The sequence below is a fragment of the Schistocerca piceifrons genome, chromosome 3, assembly GCF_021461385.2.
Source record: "Schistocerca piceifrons isolate TAMUIC-IGC-003096 chromosome 3, iqSchPice1.1, whole genome shotgun sequence".
Lineage (NCBI taxonomy): Eukaryota > Metazoa > Arthropoda > Insecta > Orthoptera > Acrididae > Schistocerca > Schistocerca piceifrons.
The window spans coordinates 525,987,441-526,008,478 of NC_060140.1; the positions used below are offsets into that span (position 1 = coordinate 525,987,441).

Genomic DNA, 21,038 nt, shown 5'->3' on the forward strand with positions numbered 1-21,038 from the left:
CAACCAGTAAGTCTTCCCTTACTTCTGGGCTTCTTTTCCTTAACTCTTTTCATTTCCGAAACCTCATCACTCCTTTTCCTTCATTCTCCTCATTCTTCTTCCTTTCCCTTCAACCATTTTGCTAGAAGAAGGAGACACTGGCTCCAAAAGTTCATACATTTCCACATCTTGTTCATATGTTTTTTGTGCTGCCTCTTGGTGATATGATATTTCATCTGTCCTATTGTACTGTATTTTCAAACAGTGAGTGCTTTCATTGACATATAGAGTTGAATATATTTTGTCTACCTGTCTACATCTATGTGATTACTCTGCTATTCACAATAAAGTGCCTGGCAGAGGGTTCAATGAACCACCTTCAAGCTGTCTCTCTACCGTTCCACTCTCAAACAGCATGCGGGAAAAACGAGCACTTAAATTTTTCTGTGGGAGCCCTGATTTCTCTTATATTATTGCAATGATCTTTTCTCCCTATGTAGGTGGGTGTCAACAGAATGTTTTCACAGTTGGAGGAGAAAACTGGTGATTGAAATTTCATGAGAAGATACTGTCGCAATGAAAAACACCTTTGTTTTAAATGAATGCCACTCCAATTCACATATCATGTTTTTGACACTATCTCCCCTATTTCATGATAATACAAAGTGAGCTGCCCTTCTTTGTACTTTTTCAATGTCATGCAAATCCCACACCGCACAGCAATACTCCAGAATAGGGTGGACAAGCGTGGTGTAAGCGGTCTCTTTAGTAGACCTGTTGCACCTTCTAAGTGTTCTGCCAATGAATCACAGTCTTTGGTTTGCTCTACCCACAATATTATCTATGTGATTGTTCCAATTTAGGTTATTTGTAATTGTAATCCCTAAGCATTTAGCTGAATTTACAGCCTTCATATTTGTTTGACTTACCAAGTAATCAAAATTTAGCTGATTTCTTTGTGTACTCATGTGAATAACTTCACACTTTTCTTTATTCAGGGCCAATTGCCTCTTTTGGCACCATACAGATACCTTATCTAAATCATTTTGCAAGTCGTTTTTATTGTCTGATGACTTTACAAGATGGCAAATGACAGCATCATCTGCAAACAAGTTTAAGACGACTACTCAGATTGTCTCCTATGTTGTTAATATAGATCAGGAACAATAGAGGACCTATAATACTTCCTTGGGGAATGCCGGATATTACTTCTGTTTTACTCAATGACTTTCTGTCTATTACTATGAACTGTGACCTTTCTGACAGGAGATCATGAATCCAGTCGCACAGCTGAGGTGATACTCCATAGGCACGCAGTTTAGTAAGAAGATGCTTGTGAGGACCAGTGTCGAAAGCCTTCTGGAAATCTAAAAACAAGGAATCAATTTGACATCCCCTGCCGATAGCACTTATTACTTCATGAGCATAAAGTGCTAATTGTGTTTCACAAGAACGATATTTTCTGAATCCATGCTGACTATGTGTCAATAAATTGTTTTCTACAAGGTACTTCATAATGTCCGAATACAGTACATGTTCCAAAAACCTACTGCAAATTGACGTTAGTGATATAGGCCTGTAATTTAGCAGATTACTCCTACTTCCCTTTTTGGGTATTTGTGTGACTTGAGCAATTTTCCAGTCTTTAGGTATGGATCTTTCTGTGGGCGAGTGGTTGTATATAATGGCTAAATATGGAGCTATTTTATCAGCATACTCTGAGAGGAACCTGACTAGTATACAGTCTGGACCAGAGGCCTTGCCTTCATTAAGTGATTTAAGCTGCTTTGTTACACCAAGGATATCTGCTTCTATGTTTCTCATCTTGGCAGTTGTTCTTGATTGGAATTCAGAAATATTTACTCTTTGCCTTTACAAATGTCTGCTTGTGTCTGTGTATGTGCGGATGGATATGTGTGTGTGTGCGAGTGTATACCTGCCCTTTTTTCCCCCTAAGGTAAGTCTTTCCGCTCCCGGGATTGGAATGACTCCTTACCCTCTCCCTTAAAACCCACATCCTTTCGTCTTTCCCTCTCCTTCCCTCTTTCCTGATGAAGCAACCATTGGTTGCGAAAGCTAGAATTTTGTGTGTTTGTATGTGTCTGTTTGTGTTTCTATCGACCTGCCAGCACTTTCGTATGGTAAGTCACATCATCTTTGTTTTTAAATATATTTTTCCTGCGTGGAATGTTTCCCTATTATATAGAAATATTTACTTCATCATCTTTGGTGAAGGAGTTTCGAAAACCTATGTTTAATAACTCTGCTTTAGTGACACTGTCATCGGTGACTTCACTGTTGTTATCGCACAGTGAAGGTGTTGATTGTGTCTTGCCACTGGTGTGCTTTATGTATGAATTTTATTGTGGAAATTATTAAAAGCATCTTGCATTGAAGTACAAGCTATATTTCGAACTTCTGCAAAACTTTGCCAATCTTGGGAATTTTGCATTCTTTTAAATTTGGCATGCTTTTTTTGTTGCTTCTGCAACAACGATCTGACCCATTTTGTGTACCATGGGGGATCAGTACCATCACTTATTAATTTATGTGGTATATATATCTCTCAATTGCTGTCGATACTATCTCTTTGAAAACATTCCACAACTTTTTTACATGTTCATGATCAGATTGGAAGGAATGAAGACTCTCTCTTAAAATGGTGTTAAGAGCATTTTTATCAGCTTTTTTAAATAGATATACTTTGCGTTTCTTTTTGATGGTTGTAGGTGTTACGGTATTCAGCCCAGCAGCAACTGCCTTGTGGTTGCTAATCCCTGTATTTGTCACAATACTCACTATTTGTACAGGATTATTTGTTGCAGAAAGGTCAAGTATGCTTTCGCAACCATTTACGCTTTGAGTGGGCTCATGAACTAATTATTCAAAATAACTTTCTGAGAAAGCATTCAGTACAAATTCGGATGACATTTTATGCCTGCTGCTGGCTTTAAATGTTTAATTTTTCCAGCAAACCAAGGGTAGATTGAAGTTACCACCGACTATAATTGTATGGGCGGGGTTCTTATTTGAAATGAGACTCAAGTTTTCTTTGAACTGTTCAGCAACTATATATTCCGAGTTAGGGGGTCAGTAAAATGATCCAATTAATAGTTTAGTCCAATTGTCAGGTATAACCTCTACCCATACTATTTCACACAAACTATCTACTTCAATTTCACTACAAGGCAAACTACCTCTGACAGCAATAAATACTCCACCACCAACTGTATTTAATCTTTTCTTTCTGGACACTGTTAAATCGCTTGAAAAAATTTCAGCTGAATTTATTTCCAGCTTTAGCCAGCTCTCTGTACCTACAACTACTTGAGCTTCAGTGATTTCTATTAGGTCTTGGAGCTCTTTCCCAACACAGCTACAACAATTTACAACTACAATACCAATCATTTCTACAACTACCTTACTGTGACAGATGACCCTTCTGTGGTTCCCTGAGACCCTCTAACCTAAAAAACCACCCAGTCTCTTCTACACAGCCCCTGCTACTCGTGTAGCCACCTCCTGTGTGTAGTGGAGTCCTGACCTATTAAGTGGAACCTGGAAACCCACCACCCAATGGCGCAAGTCAAGGAATCTGCAGCCTACACGGTCACAGAACCACCTGAACCTCTGATTCAGATCCTCCACTCGGCTCTGCACCAAAGGACCGCAGTTTGTTCTGTACAATGTTGCAGATGGTGAGCTCCACCTTAATCTCGGAAGCAAGACTGGCAGTCTTTACCATTTCTGCTAGCCGCCTAAAACTAGACAGAATCTGCTCCGATCCAAAGTGACACTCGTCATTGGTACTGACGTGAGCCACCACCTGAAGTTGGCTGCACTTTGTTCTCTTCATGGCATCTGGAAGCACCCTTTCCATGGAATGATTCCCCCCCCCCCCCCCCCCCCCCCTGGAATGCACACAGATCGTAGATCGTCAGCTACAGGTAATGCCCGAAACCTGCTCATCAAACGAACCGGGGAGGCCCTACGATCAGCCCCTCTGAAAGATTTTCGCTGTCTGCCAGACTTTGGAATGATCTTCCACTCAACCACAGGTGAGGGGTCAACGTCAGTGCAGGCAGTACTAGGGGCGGTCACAGCAGTGGACTAATCGGAGGACATGTGGGACATGCTCGACGTCACTCGCATCCTCATATTCGATCCCCCACAGTAATGCCCCTTGGCAGCAGCCTCAATCCGTGTGATGGAAGCCAACGCAGCCTGGAGCTGTGAGCGAAGGGTTGTCAACTCAGCTGAGATCTGTACACAACAGTCACAGTTCCTATCCATTACTGCAGTCGCTCCTGTTTGAAGCTCATAAAAATATGCAACGAACAGTGTACTCACCTTATTAGCAGCGGGATATCGAAGTGCTCTTTCACTGATGGTCTAACCAAAACTGAGCAGTTCTAACCAAACAAACAAAAGCCTGTATGATATGAGGGTCGATACAACGGTCGATAGTAATGGCAGTACTGTACACTACACTGTTATTGAAATAAAAAGCTGTGCATAGTAAGCACTCGAATACACACAAAATTACAAAAATAAACTAGTAACTACACAGATAACTGAAAATTAGTTGCTCCTGTTTTAAGCTCGTAAAAATATGTAACAAGTGAACGGTGTACTTGCCTTATTAGTAGAAGGAACTAGCCGTGCACTCTCGCTGACTGTCTAACCAACATATTTTTGTTACTTGTGATTTAATTTCTCAAAACTTGTTGCATTTTTTGTTTAACTCTGAATAAATTGCGTCTGAGACATACTGCAAAATCCTCCATTATTCTAATACTAACTTTGTTCACGTCCTTACTTTTACCATTGTCCTTGTATCCCTGTAACTGTTTTGTTTCAAAAATAACAACTTAATCATCTTAATGTATCACACAGAGGGCAATGTCTCTTACTGCATATTCCCCCACTCCTTCATAAGTCCTGCCATTATATTCCATCTTAGTGACTTACAGATTCTGGAAACAGTACATGAAATTGATTAGTGGCTCAGGAACTACGGAGTCTGTTCAAAAAAATTCCGACACTTTATACACAAAATTTTTCTATGTTTACCTTTCACTTATTGTGCATGATTTCCTTCAAAATACTCCCCTCCACAATTGATACACTGCTCGCAGTGCTGCTTCTGCTTCCAGAAGCAGTCTTGGTACACATCTTGGTGGATGGCATGAAGCAGCATCTGCGAATTTTACTTTTCATCTATCGTAGCAGATCTTCATCCTTTCAATGGGTTTCAACTTTGAGGGGGGAGTGTGGGGGGGGGGGGGGAGAACATCATAACCATAGCCCCACATCTCATCACCATTTATGATCCTCTTAAGGAACATTTTATTCTCACTTGTGTGGTCCAAAACTTCTTCACAGAGAGGTAAAGTTCTGTCTTGACTCATGAGCCATGAGCCGTGGAATGAACTTGCCAGCATCACAATGCATTCCAAGATGCTGTGTCAGGATTTCATTACATGATCCAATGGAAATGTTACATTCTTCTGCACTCTCTCGGAAAGTCAGTCTTTGATTGGCATGCACAATTTCATTGATGTTCGTGACATGAGCATCATCGGTAGATGTCGAAGGGCATCCTGAACAAGGGTCATCTTCAACTTCCATCTGACCATTTTAAATCATGTGAACTATTCATAACACCAAGTACAGCTTAAGCACTCATCCCTGTGCTGCATCATTTGGTGTGTCTCTGTAGAGGCTTTAACTCTGCCATCTCGAAATTCACAAACTGTGTGACACAACATTTTGCTCAATACAGTGCTGAACAATAACTAACAGACATACAACAATGAAACTTCTGGCAGTTACACATTAAACACAGGCATTTACAGTGATGCCAGTCACATTTTGCTCCAACATATCATTGATGCAAAATTACAAATGTTCCAGAATTTTTTTGAACAGACCTCGTGTGATGAGTATCATACACTTGTTTTGTTTATCATACGTGTGTTTGAGATTAGTTAACTGGTATCAAAATTAGTATGTGTCACTGGTTTATTTTAACAGATCTGAAGATGATCAGTGAAGAACAAAATCTAGGAGCAATGTAAAAATAAATACAACAATACACTGCATTAAAAGACAGTGTGCATGGCTTTTCTCTCATTTACAGTATGTCAACTTTCATAACAGTGGCATATTTCTAATGAGGACAGTACTCTATCTCAGCTACACTTTATGATTTAGTGTATATTATTCAGATTTTCTCTCATTTACAGTATGTCAACTCCAATAACAATTACATACTTCTAATGGGGACAGTACTCTATCTTAGCTACACTTCATGATTTAGTTTATATTATTCAGGAAGTTGCTTGAATTTTACCATCATATATATATAGATATATATATTTTAAGCCAACTGATATTGTTGAGAATGGCTTCAGATGTCTTTTGTTGGAGTATTTAGCAAAACTGGAACTGTTGAATGAAAGTATATACATATTACCACACTTAAACAATAGGTGCTGGACAACTGCTACCCATCCCAAGAAACAAGTGGGGAATGAATAAAATTTAACTCTTTTTTTAATCAGTTTTTAGGTTATTAGTTTCTTTGTATTGTCATTTCTTACTGAGATTAACAATAAAAAAGGCATTGTTAATAATAATTCAGAATCATATTTTGCTTAAAACATAACTCATTAAATGAAAGTAAAGAGTTAAGATTAAGCAAGAATCAAAATTTCTTGAAATAAGTACTGTCCTAAACAAGCAGTTTCCATGTAACTGTAAATCACTAAGCAAGGACACCTATACCTGGGAGCAGTGAAGTGAGGCGTGCTATCCCCCTCCTCCCCCCCCCCCCCCCCTCCCATGCCCCATAACTCATAGAGAAAGTGAAAAATATAGCATAATGTTATTCTTTGAACCAAAATCATTTAAAAATTTATATTAAAATTGAAGAAATTCTCCCAGCCGTATTCTGACATTTTTATGATACTATTTTTTTTTTTAATTTTATAATTTCTGTGTTACTGCGATTTGACGCTTGGTGCAGGGAATGGCATTTGAATCTCAATGTAGACAAGTGTAATATGCTGCGAATACATAGAAAGAAAGATCCCTTATCATTTAGCTACAATATAGCAGGTCAGCAACCGGAAGCAGTTAATTCCATAAATTATCTGGGAGTACGTATTAGGAGTGATTTAAAATGGAATGATCATATAAAGTTGATTGTCGGTAAAGCAGATGCCAGACTGAGATTCATTGGAAGAATCCTAAGGAAATGCAATCCTAAAACAAAGGAAGTAGGTTACAGTATGCCCACTGCTTGAATACTGCTCAGCAGTGTGGGATCTGTACCAGATAGGGTTGATAGAAGAGATAGAGAAGATCCAACAGAGAGCAGCGCACTTCATTACAGGATCATTTAGTAATCGCGAAAGTGTTACGGAGATGATAGATAAACTCCAGTGGAAGACTCTGCAGGAGAGACGCTCAGTAGCTCGGTACGGGCTTTTGTTGAAGTTTTGAGAACATACCTTCACCGAGGAGTCAAGCAGTATATTGCTCCCTCCTACGTATATCTCGCGTGAAGAGACCATGAGGATAAAATCAGGAGATTAGAACCCACACAGAGGCATACCGACAATCCTTCTTTCCATGAACAATACGAGAATGGAATAGAGGGGAGAACTGATAAAGGTACTCAAGGTACCCTCCGCCACACACCGTCAGGTGGCTTGCAAAGTATGGATGTAGATGTAGCTGTAGACGTAGTTATGACTTAAAAATGAAGTAATCACTCAATAAAACAAGTTTTTCTCATTTTAAAAAAATTATTAACCTTCAAAGTAAACAAGGTGTGCCATCATATTCCTAGGAATTTCAAAGTTTCCATGAGAGGAAAAGTTTGGGAACCCCTGGTCTAGAGGTAAAACTTGTACTCAGAAACTGAAAGATGCCAGAATTGAGTCACAATCAGACTACTAAATACTTTAGTCTGCCTTTAATGTAGTCTTCACTTCTCAGTGATATGAAGATTTGCCAAGAATTACACATGGTTCTGATTCTGTGTTAAAATGAATGTCCCTTTTTCCCTAGTAGGATTACTGGAGTTGGCTAGGAGCATGCAAGTCATCAAAGTGGCATCCAGTTGAAGGATTTGTACCAGGCCATTAGGCCACTTCCTAGATACGAAGCTCAAAAATTAAATGAACACAATAAATAAAATCTGGAAGCTATGTGCGCTTTTGTTCAGAGACTACAAGTTAATTGAAGGATAATGTCTGAAACCAGTGCTCATTAAAGGCAACATGATAAGTCAGTTCTATAACTACTTTCTGAAGAAATGAGTTGATTCTGTTTGCTGATGACAGCAGTATAAATGCTGGAAATATCTACTGAAGTGCTGAGGGATGTCTACAACTGGTCACAGGAAAATAAAGTAGCCCTCAACATAAAGGAAACAAATACAGTATGCTTTAGAATGAACGGGAAACAGAGTCCCTTAAATTTAAAACTAGATAACATCTCCATAGATAATGTACCTACAATAAAATTCTTAGGATTCATATGGACAGCCAAATGAAGTGGAATGAACATGCTATGAAACTGTCAAAAAAGAGATCCACAATATGTTGTGCACTTAGAGTCCTTGTATCCGCATGCAGTGATGAATGTTTGAGAACTGTATACTTTAGTTATGTTCATTCAGTAATCAGTTATGGTGTAATTTTCTGGCGAAGCAGTGCTCAGAATTTACAAAAAATACTTAAAATGCAAAAGAGAGCTGTAAGCATTATAACAAAAAGCAGTAAGTTGCCCACTGCAGAGAACGTTTCAAAATGTTACAATTTTGAACTGTTCCTTGTGAATTTATATTCCAGACCATTGTGTACATCAAGAAAAGTATAGAAAATTATAGTACAAATAGCAGTTTTTATAGCTATACTACAAGAACATGTCATTGTCTTCACCTAGACAGGAAAAAGAAACATGAGACTCAAAGTAGTTTCTTGTATGAAGCTGTAAAACTCTATAATAAACTGCTGCAGAAAATAAAAGAAACAGATAACATGTACTGCTTTAGGAAATATCATAAATTGTATTTGCTGGAACACTGTTTTTACACTATAAGTGAATTCCTTGGCAAAAATGATTGTCAATAAGTTTAGTCTCACAGTGTTTACCTGTATGTATTGTTTTGATAAGGAGTAAACATGATTGTAAATAACTTATGTCTCACAATGTTTAACTACATGTAACAAAAAATTGTATAAATATGTGAATGCACACAAACTGACAACATACATACATTTTAAAATGTCTGCGGATGGCTAAATAAATAAATAAACAAATGTATTTGTATAATTGTTAAGACCCTCATGGCCATTTAATGTTATGCTGATCAGTAGAGTGCTTTTGGAAGTTTTTGTTCAATAGTTCCATGGTTGTCCAGGTGATTTTCTGACATTTTGCTACCATGAGTGGTTTACAGTGTCAGAGAATGATAATATTCATTGCTGGTTTTATGCTTTCACAAAACATCTTTACGGGGAAGAGAATCCAAGTATTTAACAATTACTCACTAGCAGTTGCAGTCAAAATACATACCACTCTTGTTACAAAATATTGCTAATCCATCTAGACAACTGTTCGCTGAAGTACATGAAGCATATTCAACATTCATAGTGAATTCAATATTTTTGACTTCAAACTTAATAAATGGATATCTCACATGAAATTAGTAATGCTAAGTAGTCAGTTCTGTATGATTATTATTCTTTTTAAAACTGTTAATGTAAAATAGACACATCAGCTCTTCATCTCCATATTTTTTCTGCTTATACATACATAACAATTGTTCTAGGTACAAGGTGACATTGGACCACAGGTGGCAGCTTTGTGTGTGCAGTTTCAGTCACCTTCTCCTCCAGATGATGCATCACTTCCTGCTGGCTGTGAAATTGGCACTGCTATCTTTGAACTGTATCTTGCATTGCAGGAGTTTGTCAGGTGCAGTACAAGTTTAATGGTTCCAAATATTTTTGAAGTGTTGCTACATGTAATTTTTTGACATTTTGAGTATATAGCTTGTATGAGGCTTCTATGAAAAGTAAATATATAAAAAGAAAATGTTTCCAAATCACTATATTTATATTTCACTGTATAAATTTTGTGAAACTATCTACATGCTTCTTTAACATGCATAGATTTGAACTTGGCCAACATCTTCAAACACCTTAAATAAAATAATTTTGGGTGTTAGGCTGCATTGTTGTAAAACACTAATCCAGCTAAACCCCTTATATTTGAACTGTTTTTGCAGCACTCTTCTTCAGGGTGACCAAATGTGTTTTATAATCTTGTCACCTAACACCCAAAATAGTTTTATTCAATCTGACACTGACCATGGAACCTTATGAATTTATAATCTTCACACACTATTTCAAAGATGATTTGACTTACCAAACGAAAGCGCTGGCACATCGATAGACACACAAACAAACACAAACATACACACAAAATTCAAGCTTTCGCAACAAACTGTTGCCTCATCAGGAAAGAGGGAAGGAGAGGGAAAGACGAAAGGATGTGGGTTTTAAGGGAGAGGGTAAGGAGTCATTCCAATCCCGGGAGCGGAAAGACTTACCTTAGAGGGAAAAAAGGACGGGTATATACTCACACACACACACACATATCCATCCACACATATACAGACACAAGCAGACATATTTGGTCTTTAAATATGTCTGCTTGTGTCTGACCAAATGTCAGCACCAAATATGTCTGCTTGTGTCTGTATATGTGTGGATGGATATGTGTGTGTGTGCGAGTGTATACCCGTCCTTTTTTCCCCCTAAGGTAAGTCTTTCCACTCCCGGGATTGGAATGACTCCTTACCCTCTCCCTTAAAACCCACATCCTTTTGTCTTTCCCTCTCCTTCCCTCTTTCCTGATGAGGCAACAGTTTGTTGCGAAAGCTTGAATTTTGTGTGTATGTTTGTGTTTGTTTGTGTGTCTATCGACGTGCCAGCGCTTTCGTTTGGTCAGTCACATCATCTTTGTTTTTAGATATATTTTTCCCACTATTAATTTATATCACACACTATTTCTTTAGACAGGTAGTCCAGTTTATATGTTAGAAATGGTCACTTATGGGAGATAAGAGACGTAAACCAATCTTTTTGTGCCTTTGTCCTTATGAATTGGCAAGTACTTAAATAATCAGACAGAAGGATTCCCTTGAGGTGTCATGTGACATGCAGATGCATTTGACATGGCATGTGGATGAAACATAGTGCAGTGCTGCTGGCGGGTGATGCTGCTGACTCTCATGGAGCTTTCTAGAGTCTAATGTGCAAGCAGAGTGACATGTTTCATTTGTTGTCTTGCGTGTATGCAGAGTGGTATGCTGCAGTCATCTGCCACTGTTTGTATGACCAGAATTAGGATTCCTGTTTGTCTAGATTTGGTGGAGTGTACCCAGAGGAATGGCATCCCACTGTGTTCTGTGGTGGTAGCAGACAGACAGGTGGTCAAATACTACAGCCCCTCCCCCCTTAATAGACATGGTGAAGCCATTGGGGTGCAGATGGCCACAGGGAAGGAGGAGATGTGCAGGAGGATGGTGACAGAGGCCCTCGCCAGTGACTGTGATGCAGGCCACTGAAAAGGGGAAAATGGGCATAAACATGTAAGAAGCTCAAAAGGCAGAGAAGAGACTGTGTTGTGTACATGACAAAGAGAAGCCATTGGAGGCTGCAGTGTTGATGTTGCACAACGAAAAGAAATGAAGTGAAACATCTGAAGAAAAGGCATTGTAGAAATCAAGTGCATTGATTAGGCATGAAATGTAAAGTGGGAAACTAAAGACCCATCCTGAAGATGATTGCAGAGTTGGTAAAGAGTGGAGCAGTTTCAAACACAAAGAGAGGTGAGACTGGGATCCCAGCGCAGAGGCAACAGCAGAACCGTGCATAAGGCTGCAGCGTGGGTATGGCAGGTGCCTGTTGTGATGGCTGCAGGGTGTACAATGTGCTGCCAGTGCAGGTTGGCAAGAAGGATAGCAGTAGGACGTTGGCAGATGATAGGAGACAGTTGCTAAACCAGTTGTGGCCGTCTTGACGCAAGGGTGCCCATGGGGTCAGACATGCAGTAACAGCTGAAGAGAGCACAGCGGAAAGTTCCAGACATGATAGTGCAAGCCAAATGGCCCTGGAGGTCATCAGATATCTCATCCCAAGGGGTCAGAGTAGCCCCATGCAATGAATCACCCTCAGAAGGAAGACCAGCCACGGTTGTGGCCTTCTGGCAGAAGATCTAAGCAGCATTGGCAGCAGCCAGTGGAGGCAGCCACCTGGCAGATGTGTAGGTTCGCAAGGTGAGGAGTAGACCTGGCAAAACAACAGATGTGCAAGAATATCATCAAGCAAGTACAACCAGGCTGCCAAAGGTCCCAACACCTGGCCAATCTTGTGAAAAAATTTCCAAGAACATTGAACAGGAGGTGTAGCGAAGTGCACAAGGCCACATCTGCTGACCATGACGGAAAACAGCTGGGGGCTGGTGGTGACCAGGTTGGGGCAGCACCATGCTGGTTCCCACAGACTGCGGGATGTGTGCTATGGAGGTGCCTGTCAGAGAAGGTGAAAATGTGATATGACTAAGATCCACATTGAGAAGGGAGGAGACCCAGGAGGGGAAGGACAGCACCAGAGATGGGTGTGAAGCACCAGTGACAGAGAGGAAAGGAAGGCGAAACAACAGAAGATGTGACAGACCAGGATCAGCAGAGGCAGCTGAGAGCAGTGTGATGCTTCCTTCAGATGGAGAAGGCGTTAAAAAGAGGATGGGAGACACAAGAAGCTCAAGGGGGTGACCAATGGAGGAGAGCGTCTAGTGCAATAGTGGCTTGCAGGCTGGTGGCAATGAGGGTTCTGATGGTGCTACAGCCTGTAGAGGTGCTGAGGTCCTTGACAAGGGCACCGGCAGTGCAAGAGTAAGCAACACAGGAGTGGAGCTGGTGGCACCACAGCAGGAGGCATTGCAGCGGGAGGCGCTGGATCAGAAGACACCAGAGTGAGGGGTGCCAGAGAGGGAGGCACTGGAGAGGGTGGCACCAGAGCCAGGGGAATCAGGGCTCAAAGGAGGTGGCAGAGCTTCAGGTAGTAGTAGGGCTGGAGAGGATGGCAGAGCCACAAGATGCACCAGAACTGGAGAGGGTATCAGAGTGTGAGGATGCATGAGAGCTAGAGTGAGCATCAGAGTCCGAGGATTGTGAGTGAAATGAGCGGTGCCCTGGGTTAGTTGCTGCAACTGCAGTCCCCGTAAAGGGAAAAGCTACAGGAGCAATAGTTCCAGTGCCAGAGGGACCATGGTGGTAAAGGAGATGAGAATAGTGTCAATGAAAGAAAAGTGACACTCATAAGACCACTTGTCATTACCACTTTTATACCTTGGTTCTTATGAGGTGGCAAGAACAGCATGTAATAAAGTTGGTCTGCAGATTACAATAAAAGAAACCCTTTTATTGGTAAACACACAAATAAACACTTCACATTTCTATCATGAAACAAAAAATAATATGACCTTCTGGGAGAAAAGGAGGCCTCATGGTTGATGATAAAGTCTGTGACCATTGTCCAACTCGGTGTCCTTGTTTGATGACTGGTCAACATCCAGTCAGTGTCTAAGACCAGAGGTTCTCAAAAGTTTTTCGTCACGCCCACTTCTGAAACAAATTATTTGGTCATCTACCTATTTTTCTTTCCTTCCTCATTAGTCATCATACCTATTGCAAAAATTACCCACAGTGTCTATTTACATCTGTCTAGTTATTGCAACTATCAATTACAACAATAACAGTAATAATTATTTTTGATCACATGAGAGTTCAACATTTTTTTAAAGCATCCTACATTTGTACTGTTCAAAGGTGGTGAAAGTTAACAATTACAACTAGTTTGTAAATAACCATGGCTATATGTGCAGTCATTGAAAAAGAGCAAGTATTTGTATTTCACTACATACATATTTAATTAAAAATTAGTTCACAACTTAGTTATTTAGTTAAAGTTTAATTGCCTCCATCTGTATTGCTTTTAATTCATTTGGAATGTTTTAATATTTGAAAGATCACAATGCACCAATGATGATAGGACAATAGTTGACATTTAAATGTCAATTTAAAAACTGTTATATCCAAACTGATCATCCAAAAATGAAATAAGCAAGAGTAAAAATGCACGTTATTCAAAATTTGGAAATTTTCTGACATTTACACATCTAGTGTGATGTGTGTGCTTAAATTTGTGAAGAAATCAGATCCATTGTTGGCTGGATCTTTGAAATAGCAACTTGCATATCCCCTTCCAGCTGCTGTCAAGACCAATGTTTCATCTTGATTAATGCCACTGAAGAAAGTGTCGACTGGCATGTAAATTGATGTGAGGGGTAATAACAGGTCCACTGCTGTTCTTGCTGAATTGGGATATTCATTTCTAGTCTGCACCCAAAAACTTTTGAGAGAGTTTGATTTAAATGCATTTCAAAGTGTTCTATCACTTGAGAATTTTCTTGTTGTTGTTGTTGTTGTCTTCAGTCCTGAGACTGGTTTGATGCAGCTCTCCATGCTACTCTATCCTGTGCAAGCTTTTTCATCTCCCAGTACCTACTGCAACCTACATCCTTCTGAATCTGCTTAGTGTATTCATCTCTTGGTCTCCCTCTACGATTTTTACCCTCCACGCTGCACTCCAATACTAAATTGGTGATCCCTTGATGCCTCAGAACATGTCCTACCAACCAATCCCTTCTTCTGGTCAAGTTGTGCCACAAACTTCTCTTCTCCCCAATCCTATTCAATACTTCCTCATTAGTTATGTGATCTACCCATCTAATCTTCAGCATTCTTCTGTAGCACCACATTTCGAAAGCTTCTATTCTCTTCTTGTCCAAACTATTTATCGTCCATGGCTTCCATACATGGCTACACTCCATACAAATACTTTCAGAAACGACTTCCTGACACTTAAATCAATACTGGATGTTAACAAATTTCTCTTCTTCAGAAACGCTTTCCTTGCCATTGCCAGCCTACATTTTATATCCTCTCTACTTCGACCATCATCAGTTATTTTGCTCCCCAAATAGCAAAACTCCTTTACTACTTTAAGTGCCTCATTTCCTAATCTAATTCCCTCAGCATCACCCGACTTAATTAGACTACATTCCATTATCCTTGTTTTGCTTTTGTTGATGTTCATCTTATATCCTCCTTTCAAGACACTGTCCATTCCATTCAACTGCTCTTCCAAGTCCTTTGCTGTCTCTGACAGAATTACAATGTCATCGGCGAACCTCAAAGTTTTTATTTCTTCTCCATGAATTTTAATACCTACTCCGAATTTTTCTTTTGTTTCCTTTACTGCTTGCTCAATATATAGATTGAACAACATCAGGGAGAGGCTACAACCCTGTCTTACTCCCTTGCCAACCACTGCTTCCCTTTCATGTCCCTCGACTCTTATAACTGCCATCTGGTGTCCGCCCCAGTAGCTGAGTGGTCAGCGTGACGGATTGCCGTCCTCTGGGCCCGGGTTCGATTCCCGGCTGGGTCGGAGATTTTCTCCGCTCAGGGACTGGGTGTTGTGTTGTGTTCATCATCATTTCATCCCCATCCGGCGTGCAGGTCGCCCAATGTGGCGCCGAATGTAATAAGACCTGCGATATGGCGGCCGGACCTGCCCCGCGAGGGGCCTCCCGGCCAATGACGCCAAACGCTCATCATCATCATCATCATCATCACTGCCATCTGGTTTCTGTACAAATTGTAAATAGCCTTTCGCTCCCTGTATTTTACCCCTGCCACCATTAGAATTTGAAAGAGAGTATTCCAGTCAACATTGTCAAAAGCTTTCTCTAAGTCTACAAATGCTAGAAACGTAGGTTTGCCTTTCCTTAATCTTTCTTCTAAGATAGGTCGTAAGGTCAGTATTGCCTCACGTGTTCCAGTGTTTCTACGGAATCCAAACTGATCTTCCCCGAGGTTGGCTTCTACTAGTTTTTCCATTCGTCTGTAAAGAATTCGTGTTAGTATTTTGCAGCTGTGACTTATTAAACTGATAGTTCGGTAATTTTCACATCTGTCAACACCTGCTTTCTTTGGGATTGGAATTATTATATTCTTCTTGAAGTCTGAGGGTATTTCACCTGTCTCATACATCTTGCTCACCAGATGGTAGAGTTTTGTCAGGACTGGCTCTCCCACGGCCGTCAGTAGTTCCAATGGAATATTGTCTACTCCGGGGACTTTGTTTCGACTCAGGTCTTTCATTGCTCTGTCAGACTCTTCACGCAGTATCATATCTCCCATTTCATCTTCATCTACATCCTCTTCCATTTCCATAATACTGTCCTCAAGTACATCGCCCTTGTATAGACCCTCTATATACTCCTTCCACCTTTCTGCTTTCCCTTCTTTGCTTAGAACTGGGTTTCCATCTGAGCTCTTGATATTCATACAAGTCGTTCTCTTATCTCCAAAGGTCTCTTTAATTTTCCTGTAGGCAGTATCTATCTTACCTCTAGTGAGATAGGCCTCTACATCCTTACATTTGTCCTCTAGCCATCCCTGCTTAGCCATTTTGCACTTCTTAGCTCCTTCTATTCTACTATTGACAAGTTGTTTGTTATAATCTTGTCAAATGGACAGGGGCTCCAGTCACACTCAGATTGATGTCTGGAAATTTATCCAGGAATTGTTGATGAATGTTTTTGAGATGTACTATGCCGATTCTATTAATCTTATGTACATCCATCTACCGTATTTTCCTTCACGAAATCATTCAGAAAAGAAAACACCTGGCAGTTACTGTTCTGCATATAGGTTTTCCAAAGTCCAAGTTTTCTCTTAAACACAAGTACTTTCTGACTTAGAAACATAATATCACTATTTCACCCTTGAAGACATACATTAAGAGTATTCAGTTTCTCAACAATGTTGGCCAAGTGGCATGATATTAGAAGCCATTTTTGTCTGGACACTATGAGTGTAGGACTACCGTTCAATTGGAAGTTCATCTTTCAGCTCCACAATGCCACAAAGGGCTTTACAACAACACAGGCAATATAACTCCAGGTGCAATAGAAGCAGATCATGAGTAGAATCCATTTCCTCACAAAGAATGGGAAATAGACTACTGTTTAAAGCTTGTACTTTCACAAAATTTACAGCACTGACTGCACTGTTCAGCACTTTATTGACTTCCTGTTGCACTACTTTAGAAGCCAGTGCCTCCCTGTATATCATGCAGTGTGTGAATTTTACAGATGGAGAAACACCATACACTCTTGCCATGAACACCTTCTTAGTTCCAATAAATGCTGATGTCCCATTGGTACATCTACAAACTCAGTTTGTCCATGACAGACTGTAACCAGCAAAAAAAGGAATTTACAAGAAAGAAACTATCTTCACCTGTAGTCCTTCCTTCCAGATATTTACAAAGTAGACAGTCCTCATTCATTTCATTTTCTTAGCATTAGCATACAAAAACATGAAGCTGGAAAAGATTTCTGATATTAGTAATGCTGAAACAGAAAACGAGTGATTTTTTTTCATTTTCAAGCCGGTCGTGTAGTGAGCCAGCTTCTACGGCTATACACATTCACAAAGTTCAGGGTATAGGCTCAGGCAATGGTAATTGATCAAACACATGATTACATAATAATACATTTATTGACAATGGTTGGTACACTAAAAAACCTGGAGAGGTACTGTCTGAAGTGTGTACATGCTGCAGTTGCATGGACCGCGGTAAATAGTTCGACTAGTGATCACGGTCAGTGATCAGTGATGCACTTTCTTCAGTGGTTGAGCATGCAGTCTAGTCTTGCTGATGCAGAGAGACAAATGAAGTCTTTCCAGCTGAATGCACAAATTACTTCTTGTTTCATGGGATGCCGTTTGATTTGCGGACACAATAGGACGGAGAAAATGATCAGCACCTGTTCAAATTTGCAAACGCGTCAGTGGAGCGCATGGATTCCACTCAACACACATTGTCTGTGGCTGACAGAATCTGCAGTCAGTGCAAACATCCATGAAGCATGGAGGTCTAGCTCACATTGGCTTTCACTTTTGTCTCTTTTGCACCCATGGCTGCAACATTGCCAAAGGTTTGCCTAACAGTAAAATCTGTGCTGTGGGCAAACACTGCCACTCCACTGTCTCCAGTGTCTCAGTGGCAGGTGACTGGTGGGGTGCATGCTGGCTGCATTGTGCAGTGTGATGTCATTATGATGTGTATGGGCGTTCGAAATGGACGCAGCGTTCAGCTCACTTGACTTAGTCCACTGGCTAATGGGGTGAGGGTGGTTGCGAGCCTGTGTGAGGCATTGTCCAGGTAGCTGCCTGGGTTGGGTGGTGGTAGGTTGAGGCACTCTTGGCTGTGTGGCGACAGCTGGCAGCATCCATGCATCATCGGCAAATACAGGAGCAGACTCGGCCTGTCCAGTTGCATGGAGAGCTAGGTCAAAGAAGTGAAACGGCATCCAGAGCAGTCAAGATGTAAGGTTGCTTGACTTGACTGACTGTGACTTTAGTCGACTTGCTGCTGCAGTCAGACTGCAGAGCCTTCTCAAGATAGATGATCACACAGTACGGTCCCAAGTAGGGTGGCCCAAGTTGTGGCTGTACCATGTCTACGTGCAACATAAAATACCTGCTGCACTGTAAATTTTTGTGATCAAATACTCTGCGGGGGTGCTGTGATACGTCACTGCATACCGTCTGAGCCTGTCCATGTGACTGCACGGACATTCTGCCTGTGGTGGGGCCAAGGCATCATGTGACAGTGGAACCACCTCCATGAATTCACCAGAAATGGAAAGAGATTGACTGTAGATGATGTCCACAGATGAAACACCCATCTCATACTTCTGTGTTACTTGCAGAGCGAGGAGTATAAGCACAAGTGCCTCCATCCAAGTGATGTTGTAACATGTTAGGGACACTTTCAGCCTCCAGTGGAGCTGCTCAACCATGTTGTTAGCTGCTTTGTGGTAGGTAGTCATTCGATGTAGCCACACACCACACTTTTGGGTGACCTGCATAAACAGCATGCTGTCAAACTGGAAACCAAGATCTGTTGTTGGGTGACTGGGGCAGCTGAAATATACCACCCACATGTCGAGGAAGGCAGTGCTGACAGTCTCAGCGCTATTGGCATTGCCTCTAGCCAGCGTGTGAAATAGTTCACCATTGTCAGTAGGTACTGATTGCCTTAGAACAGAGGAAGAGAGCCCACAATGTTCACGTGGGCATATCCGAAGTGGTATATCACATCAGGGAAGGCAATGATGGGTGCATAGGTATGTCTCAGCTCTGGCACACTAACACATAGTGCAGGTGTGTGCCCATTGCCAATAATCTTTCTTGAGTCCTGGCCAGACATAATGTTCAGCCACAATCATCACAGTGGACTTACAGTGGGGTTTGATAGCCCCTAGACACAGTTGAATGCAGTGCACCAGAATTTCTCTGGGAGAAATGGGTGATGTGTGCCTGTCAAAACATTGTGCCACATCTTGTGGAAGGAACTGGGATTGGGCACTAATTTTCATGAGCTGGCTCCAAGTGAGCTGGGTCTGTGTGTGTGGGCCATGTCTGTAGCTCTCTCTCCAAGAGCCGATTACATGTCAACAGCTCTTCTCTAGCCTTTTGGAATTCCTCCATAGTTGTCATGGTGGAATAGCTAAGTTCTCATATGCTGGGGAAAACACACACTAAGGGTAACGTGACACACATAAATAAAACATGAACATGAAAAGAATAAATATTCAACTTTCAAACCACATGTTTGCGCCATTACAGGCAAGCACAGAAACTTTTGTCTGGGAGTCCATTCAAGATTCCGCATTGCTTCTGATCATCAAGTCCATCAGCATGTGTTTTGCCTACAGATCACACTGGTCACCAGTGAAGTGGGAAATGGGTGGTTTTTACCGCTTTCAAATCCATCATGCTGTGACCCAGATTTTACTGCTGCACCCACACACTAAGTGGGCAGAAGTGAACCCAGAATTGACAGTAATTGATCAAATATGTGATTAGCTAATAATACATTTATTGACAATGATTGGTACATCAGAAAACTTGTGAAGGTACTGTCTGAAATGTTCACATGCCGTGTTGTCTGATGATAGTTAATAGCTCGACCATTGATCCCAGAGAATGCAGACTTCTCATGCCTGGAAGAGACAAAGGGTGTGTGCCTGTCAAATGCACAAATTGCCTCACATTTCAGAGGGTGCCATTTAATCCATGGACATCACAGGATGAATTGAACGATCAGCACCTGATCAAATCACAAACATATTGCTGTGGAGCTCACATTGTACTTGACCCATGTAGTCCACAGCTGACAGGATTTGCAATCAATGTGAATGTTCATGAGCCATGAAGGTCTGGCCCACACTGGTTTTCACTTTTCATGGGCACTGCATTGTTGCTCAAGGTTGGCATAATGGTAAAATTTGCACTCATGCACTAATACTAGCATGCCACTGTCCACATCATTCTGTGGTATGACTGCCACACTGTCACCAAGTTGCAACATGAAGTTTGGGATGTCACAAGGATACGGTAGTAATTAATTTTTCTTCTGAGGCTGGTATTGAGTTCAGGTTCTCACTAAATCTTTCTCAATGCATGATTTCATACATTTTGATGGCACTGGGAAGAATTAATTTCTCGCTGATAATGTTTGGTCCCTTTGGATTTTGAAATTAAGTAGAATACCTTTAGGGATGCTCTTAGGGCTTTCTTTGGAACTGATACTTGTTTTTTGAGGAATCTGACATTTGTTTTTAGTTGTTGCCCATGTCACTTAGAAAATTCAATGGATTTTCTTACAAAGACTGGATGTTTTGTTTGCAGGTGTCTCTTTAGTTCTATAAGCTTCATACTATCAATGTCTATTGCTGTCATTCCTCTTTATTCAAAATGAAACTGGTGAAGCCCAATGTCAGCCAATCAACTTGATATTTACACACTTGAGTTTTTCATTTAGAAATAA

At 40.9% G+C, this 21,038-nt stretch overlaps 1 protein-coding gene across 1 annotated transcript in view; it reads left to right on the plus strand.

Annotated features, from left to right (window-relative positions):
• LOC124788796 (BAI1-associated protein 3) overlaps positions 1 to 21,038 on the plus strand; it is a gene marked incomplete at its 5' end in the record, with an annotated part of 518,896 nt that overhangs the window by 332,087 nt on the left and 165,771 nt on the right. The window contains one exon of the mRNA XM_047256078.1: positions 9,827 to 9,972. Coding sequence (XP_047112034.1) covers positions 9,827 to 9,972 — 146 coding nt within the window. The remainder of the gene's footprint in view (positions 1 to 9,826; positions 9,973 to 21,038) is intronic.